Source organism: Empidonax traillii, unplaced genomic scaffold (assembly GCF_003031625.1).
Source record: "Empidonax traillii isolate 1590-97213 ecotype Southwest subspecies unplaced genomic scaffold, ASM303162v1 scaffold149:size904812, whole genome shotgun sequence".
NCBI lineage: Eukaryota > Metazoa > Chordata > Aves > Passeriformes > Tyrannidae > Empidonax > Empidonax traillii.
Genome location: NW_020955342.1, coordinates 365,196 through 373,176, shown reverse-complemented (window position 1 = coordinate 373,176; position 7,981 = coordinate 365,196). Strand labels below are relative to the sequence as shown.

Below are 7,981 nucleotides of genomic sequence, written 5' to 3'. Positions count from 1 at the left end.
ACGTGCCTCTGCGGCTGCAGATGGAATCTATCTCATCAATGAAGATTGTTGTTGGAGCATAAAACCGTGCCTTTGTTCAAATGAAAACACCACCATTAAGGCTGTAGCAGCAAGCACAGGCCCTCATCAGACCACAACCCAGTCCTGCTACACATATCACATATATATCTTCCCTGCCTATCACAAGAAAAGAATTTAAGAACCTGATTTACAAACTGTCTGTCATATGCTGAAGTTTATACACTTTGAATTGTACTCTCTGGGCCAGAGGTCTTGCAGTGTTGGTTAGCTTTCCTCAGCAAACAGTTTTGCAAAGAGGAAAAGGAACACAATCTCAATACAGGCAGTTTTCATGTCCATGTTTTGTGCTGGTGAAGGGTAAGAATAAGAGACAGAAGGGGGCTCAGTTGATCTCAATAGAGACAGGTTTTAACTGAGACTATTACAGAAGTGCAGTTAGGATCCCGAAAAGGTGAGTGATTCTTCAGTATAGGTCCACATGGGCATGTCCTTCACGTACCCCACATGACAGACTGCACCCATGGCTTCACTGAGAGCCTTGGACCATCATGTGTTTCAGAACAGAAAGGGAACTAAAATATATATTGCTTCTAGAATAACAGTTCCAAATCCCTTCCAATTTTAAATCTACTTTCTAAAGGATTGTTATCACACCATCGAATAAGTACTGAATTCCTGTCACGGTTGCGACTCTATATTTAGTCTGGAAAATGCGATCCTCAACATGGGTGACAAACCACTTCCTTCTTAATCCTCAACAACATACCATTTGTGGAATCACTGAGATTATGTTTTCCTAATTGGTTGAGGGGGTGTCAGTTCAATGAACTCCATGCTTCCAACATGCTACTGGAAGTGCAGGAAACCAAGAGTGATGTCCTTTCTCAACTTAGTGATCCCCAGATCACATCATCGAGGACATACCATTTCAAACAAGAGGCGGACCAGCTTCTCAGACTCTCCTCTGTATTTAGATGTCAGTGTAGAGGAAGACACATTGAAGAATGTCGTTCCACATTCTGTAGCAACAGCTTTTGCTAGCATTGTTTTGCCAGTGCCAGGAGGACCAACCATCAGAACACCCTGAGAGGTGAGATCAAAGGTAGTGAAAAACAAATACAGAAACTTTGCCGTTGGTACACTACATACTACATCTCAATATGAGCCAAGATCTGGATTTGAATTGTTTAGTAGCATAATCATCATCAGTGGAAGACACAAGGCAAAAATCCTGCTTTCAAGAACAGTGTGGAAGTATTCTGTCACTTCTTACCACTCCACTGGAGTCAGAACCACAAAACCCAGTAACTGTTACTGCATCTAACACCTAGGAAGCAGACAAGAGGTTTACAGCCTTGCTCTGAATCAGAGAGAGCCTGGACTTGAACTTAGGCCTTTCCCAGCTCATGAGGGGTTGCAGAGACAGATTAAAACAGTAAATTCTTTTTTTGGAACAAAGGCCCCTTCATGAAAAAAACTTCACAGAAATCAAAATACTTTTGCAGTAAGTTGTGTTACCTCAGTTGAGCACTTTTCTGCAGAAAAAAACATTTTCCCAAAAAATGCTGACAATGTGTATGTATGAATCTGGTTGATTTTTATATTTAAGTATGCACGAGAGCATTTACCGATTACAACAATTTGTTATCTTGTTTAATCTCCCCATCTCAGTGCTCCTATGGCCATACTACTGCATCTTAGCAATTCCTGGATTAAGCATAATCCTCATCACGCTGTTGGATGACTGGATTGCACTGCTATTTCTATTTTACAGATAAGCAACTGTGGTTCATGTGGGCTATCACAAAAGCCTAATATGAACTTCAGTGATTATTCAGAAAGCTTTAAACTAGAAAACTGAACTCCAGTTATTAAGTCCCAGGTTGGTATCCACTTCCTCAGACTGTCATTCCATCTATGGTCTCTGAAAGAGAAAGGTGCACACATCTCTGCAGCTCAGCACATTTACCCATCATTACACAAGCAGGTTTTTGGCTAGACACACAGTGCTCTCAGAAGTCATGTTAAGATTGTAGCACAGAGATGGGTAAGTCACTCTTGACAGTATTTCTAAATACAGCCATCTTTATGAGCAGTCTTTCCAACCCTTTCAGCAGGAGTGCTTGAGAAGAACAACACACAGTTCCATGTCTGTACAGCACTAGAATAGGGCACTGTGATTTTAAGTAAATCAGTGAAAATGTTGTGCCCAAGCAGCTTGGTTGTTTTTTTCCCTCTGAACTGCAAGATCTTATTACAAGCTAACAAGATTTTCCTAAAATTGTACTGTATTGCAAGGGTAATCAAATTAGCTAGAGTTAGAATTGCACATCATAATGTGCTTTGCAATTAATAACTTACATAAAATGCCACAGCAATAAAATATCTGTTAAACGCAAGCCATATAGCAAATTAGATTTCATCTGTTCCTCACAAAAATTTACTTCAAAAAGCACGAAGAATAACACGGAAGAGATCTATAAAAACAAATCAACCGAGAATGCAATTATTCAAAAATGTACTATTCAAAAGCAATAGCCTCTCTGTACTCCATTTTCCATTAACTCTTAATACCTTTATTGCCATTTAACACTTAGCTAACGCAAGCTCAACACACATTCATCGGTAAATTAAGTTAGGAATGTTCACACGCCATCTCTACAGCTAACTGTCCAATGCCATTCCTTAGGCTGTACAAGGTTTCCTAAGCTCCAGAGCAGCAAGCATAAAAAGGAAATGGACACTTTTCCTCCCTGTAAACATTCAGACACTCAGATTTGGGATGCTGCACAGTTATACTGATATGATAATAATATTGCAAATACAACCTTCAGTGACTGGGTGAAAATTTCTCAGCCTGTGATATGCAGGTCAGAGACGACTTACTGTTCTCTCTGAGTTTCAAATGTGTTTTAGTATTTTAAGACAAGCTTCACCTCAATTCAAATCACACACAACCTGTGTGTTTGACTTGTGCATTTCCTGCAGGACCTGGTGTACAGAGGACTAGAGACATTTTTTGGATATTGGTTCGGTCCTCCATTATTATGAAAGGTGAAATTCTGGCTTCAGTTACACATGCTGTTCACTTCCAAAATTGAAGCCCGTCGCTTTGCACCTCCTGTGTAAGTATTACAGGGAGCGTTACCTTGCACGAGATACTGGTGGCATTATATATGTGCGTAACACAGGTGCAAAGCAGCCACACCAGGTGTAAAGCCAGGGGAAAACCAAGCTCCCTGGGGATAGAGACAATAGAAATATCGGTTAAAAAAAAAAAAATAAAAGAACTCGAGTTCTCAGCAAAACAAGACATGCATGGTTGCAAACAGAAACACATAGGATCAAGTTGCTCTTTCTCTCTGCAAACTAGGAGGCTGCCACTTACTCACTATTTAAAATCCTTGACAAACACAAAGACTTCTTTATTCTTCCTCTAAGGCTCTGTTAATCCAAAGTATTCCAATAAGAAGCTGAAATGCACCGCAGGGAGTAAGTGTTTTGATGAAATCACTGCAGGGTTACTTCTTGTTGTTGTAACAATCACTAGCAGAGCAGTGGGAAGCACAGCGAGCAACCAGGCTTTCTTGGCACCAAACAGTTCAAAGAAAAAGAGCGAGCAAACCCATGGACACTCAGAAACCTATGGCTGCAACTACACAGCACTTGTGTTGAATCAGGGAAGACAGCTGGCTCCTTCAGACAGGCGCCGTCCTCTGAATACAGGCAGAAACTGTGAGGGCTGTCTTGGGAATTGTTCTCAGGAGAGTCTGAACATCCAAAACCAGCTCTGGCTGCCTTTTTTCCCTGAATTATTGTCCTGAATTCCTAGGCTCAACAAATGCCTGCTGCTACACTGATTACTGCAAGAAACAGCCTTCACTTCAATACTTCTCATCCTTCTAGCACAGTCAGAGGTCAAGAGTAGGGAAAATGCATGCTGTTCTGTGTGAAAAATAAATTCATAAGAGTTACAGTTTCACAAGTCACCAGGGAAAAGGCTAACAGTGAAGACTCTTCATGGACTTGTCAGAAATCAATTTGCATTTCAGACTGAAGAGAGGAAATAATGTTAGATTTTTTTTTTTTTCCATGTCTACAACCACCTGGTTTTTAGAGGTGACACTGCTCAGGAGGAAAAGATAATCTCACACAGAGATAGACTGTAACTCTTTAAAAGACCAGACTGTTGTTCCTTTATCCACTGCCACAACACCTGGAGACAAGGCCAGTGGCACTTTTCACATTTCCTGCAGTCTGCTGAGATACCTGCCTTAAAGACAGATGGCCACTACATCCTCTAAGCATGCTAACAGGTGAAACAAAACCATAGCAGCTCTTCTTTCCCCTAAAAGATTTTGAAGACTGGACAGACAGGGCACTCATAGTCTATAATAAGGGTATGGATCAACTTCCTCTAAGTCAAGAAAGAAAAAGAGATTCAACTGTTCAAAATATACTAAAATCTCACCCTACACATGTAATCCACAATACCTAGACTCTGCCCAAGATGATAGCTCAGTTAACCTACAAGTTAACCTCAAGGCCACTGGTACTGCCCACAAGCACTCTAAATTCCAAAGGTCCTATAGCCTAGGGCTAGGTTTTCACTGACTCTAGGTTTGGGCTCCCTCCCTGCAACTCTCTAAAACCTCCATGAACAACCCTCAAGCAGCAATCTCCCAGTTCCTGCTAAGTCTGAGCTAAGCATAACCCACAGAAGCACGTGGACCAATCAGAAAAAGACAGGACAAATGTTAATAAATGCAGCTGAACCAATGTAGGAAACCACAGAAACTACTCACACACACAGCATTCCCTACACACGCCGCTGCCTTGCAGACTCTGAATAACAGACAATTTGCAAGAATCTCTTTTCCCCAGTAATCCTTCTCAGTAACCAAAAAGGTCTTGAGCTGTGACTTGTTATTCCCCAAACAAGTGTCAATCCATCCCACATCAGAAGCAAGATAATTTTGTTTGTTCTTTACAGAAATGCTCAGCAGCCTCCTCCCTCCTCTTCATTTTAGCTCTAAGCAAGGCCCAGATTGCACTCACTTGTGGTCCACCAGCCTAGGCCAGTCCAGTCCTGTATCCTTCCTGTTGCCCCATTTGTAACTCATTCTCCTCCTCTGACTTTCTCTCCAGCAGCAACTATGCCCAGTTGCAAATGCAACTGCAAAGCTAAATCATCAGATTAGCCCCCTCTCCCTTTGCTTCCTTGAACAGTCCAGCCTGCAGTTTGCAGTCTGATTGAGAGATACTTGGCACATTCGGAACAAAACAGCCCAAGGGCTGAGTTCTTCCGGGAAGTGATAACAGCTGGTCACCATAATCCTACGAAGAGTTGTCTATTAAGCATTTCTGCTTTAGTCCATATACCCTACATGCTCACACATACAAGTTGACGTATAGGAAGTACTATAACATCAACAAGAGTATATACAGAAAAAAAATATTGTTTACTGTAAGGGCCACATACATTTCCAGGTGTTTCTTTCAGTGCATTTTACACGAATCATTATGAGATGATTTATTGAACAAATTCTTGACCCTTCCCATTTACCTTTTTAGCCTTCTGTTACAGGCGTCCACAAGTTACAGCAGCAGACATACATAGCTACAGCTTGTCATTTACTAAAACACCAAATAAATTCCCACCTTCCAAGGTCTTCTGATCCCTTTGAAAAAATCAGGCATCCACATAGGAAGAACAACAGCTTCTCTTAACAATTTCTTGGCTTCTTCCAAATCCGCTATGTCATCCCTGTGCGAAGTGAAGAAGCTTGTATGAGATTCCCATGCAACAGTATTTCTTCTATTTTTATACAAGAAAAATAGAAAAGCTTTTCACTTAGTACCATCTCTTTCAGTATGCAAGTTATGCCTCATGAGAGCACTCCTATAATACTGCGACCTAAAATTGAATCCACTTTTGGAAGATAGGGAAATTTTTTTTTCAACCCAAGTTACCCAGAGCTGCTTAATTAAAAATTGTTTTGGATAATGTGAACTCCAAAGCAGTATCTTTAAAGATCTCTGGAGCGTATGCTCATTTCAATAGTACCTGTAATGGATGTACTGCACACAATATCAATTAGCAACAAAAGCTTAACTGTAATTAAATTAATAAACTATTTAAGCAAAAGACCTTGTTTTGCCTATCTTTAGAAGATTACATTGTCTCCCTGTTGTAAAAGACGGCTATTTTCTCTCCTTTTCCACACTAGCAAACCCACTTGAATTGAGAAAACCCTCATACCAATGGATGCTTGGATTCCTTGATACAATGTCTCTTTCAAGAGCTTCGATCAGGTCTTTGTCATAGCCTGCTCCATCAAATTTTGGAATTTCCCCATCACCAAATTCCTGTGGTATTTTCTTTCCCTAGAAGTGAAAGTCATACAGGGGAATACATTAATCTTTCAACATATCCTTTAGTAGCAAGACTGTCTAGTTCACCTCTGTAGAAGCCACAGGAAAATATCAAGCTTTAGCACTAGGATATTGTGCTCTAGGATAACCCTGCTTGAGAAGGGAGGTTGGACCAGATGTGGTCCCTTCCAACCTGACCCATTCTGTGATTCTGTGAATACAGCTATCTCAGCACCAGTATGGCCAGCAAAACCAATGTGTTCACAACCTACGCTCTGCAAAGAGTCCCCAGTCACCTGTGGTTGCTACCACCACAACAGCGTCATGTTTCTTTCACAGATACAGCTCACAGTGACAAAACCCCATCAGAGCTCATTACATATCATGGAGGGTAGGTTGGTTGGTTTTAGAGCACTAACCAGACCCTCTTAATGGTGCTAAACCACTCTTCAGATAACTGACACACTTCCCAGCCAGCCAAAGGCATGAATGCAGGAACAGCCTCACAATGGTGGCTGTGTCACGACTTAATGCTACATTCCTAGCTGAAGACCAGAGTGTTATAGTCAAAAGACCAGATATATTTTTAAAATATATTAGAAATTTATTAAAAGCAAATAAGCAAAACAACGCGCTGGGAGACCAGCACAAACTCCTGTTCCACCAACGGTCTGCGCGCCAAAAAACGTGCACTGGTCTTTTATATGTGCCATTATCCCCTCCCCTGTAGGTGGCACTTAGATGACAGCGGCAGGTCCCGGATGAGGGCGGGAAGGCAGCAGACTTCTCTCTCCCCCGTTCCTCTGGACGACTTTCCCCCACCCACATTTTACAGGCACACCCAAACTTACATTCAGAACTTGTTCAACACAAGAAGATATAGCTTGCCATAGTAATACAACATTGTGGCTTGACACCTGTAATTCAAACTAATCACTGACATTACAAATTTAATTTGATTAACAAATTATTCACCTTTGCTTTTATTAACTATTACAAGAGCATCCAAAGCACATTTTGAAGATGCTGCACTTGCCACACTACCTGCCAGAGTTAAAAAACTAGCACCATCATCATTCATCATCACTGAAAAGAAACATGGAAACTTTTACACCCATTGCCTTTTATCAAGGAAAACAGAGATTCAGTCCCCTTGCTTCATTAAAGCCCTCCTGCCCAGCAATATCTCCTTTCCTCAGCTACAAACTATCTGTGTCTTGCCTCTCAATTGCAGGCCAGCTCCATAAACAGCTAATATGCTTTCAAAAGGTCATTTTTACTTAAGGCCTGCACCAAAAGCCCTAAAGAAGCTCCCAAGTCACTTAGACTAATTTCTGCAGCATGCTCATTCAGTGACCAAGCCACGCTTTGTGTCTGCCCCGAATGGCCCAGAGTTTCTGGTTAATATTTCCCCTGTGCTGTTAAGCTTACGGAGGTGAAGTAACACTTTCCCTTTGAAGCATCAGGGCTCACGCTCCTCCTCTCTCAGTTCCGTAGGAAATCACTTTCCCCTCCCAGCTCCACGGCAGGGTTTGGGGCGTCTGAAAAGCAGCTGCCCTGTTTTAACGAAGGGGGCTGAGTAGGG

General features: G+C 41.6%; 1 protein-coding gene across 5 annotated transcripts in view; it reads right to left on the bottom strand.

Annotated features, from left to right (window-relative positions):
* Positions 1-7,981, bottom strand: part of KATNAL1 (katanin catalytic subunit A1 like 1) — a 44,743-nt gene that overhangs the window by 9,534 nt on the left and 27,228 nt on the right. For 4 of the 5 annotated variants that reach the window (XM_027884583.1, XM_027884586.1, XM_027884585.1 and 1 more), the window contains 4 exons: positions 6,284-6,408; positions 5,683-5,788; positions 946-1,104; positions 7-70 (listed from right to left, as the gene is read on the bottom strand). In XM_027884583.1, the coding sequence (XP_027740384.1) occupies positions 7-70; positions 946-1,104; positions 5,683-5,788; positions 6,284-6,408 (454 nt within the window). The remainder of the gene's footprint in view (positions 1-6; positions 71-945; positions 1,105-5,682; positions 5,789-6,283; positions 6,409-7,981) is intronic. The other variant, XM_027884587.1, reaches the window with a different exon arrangement.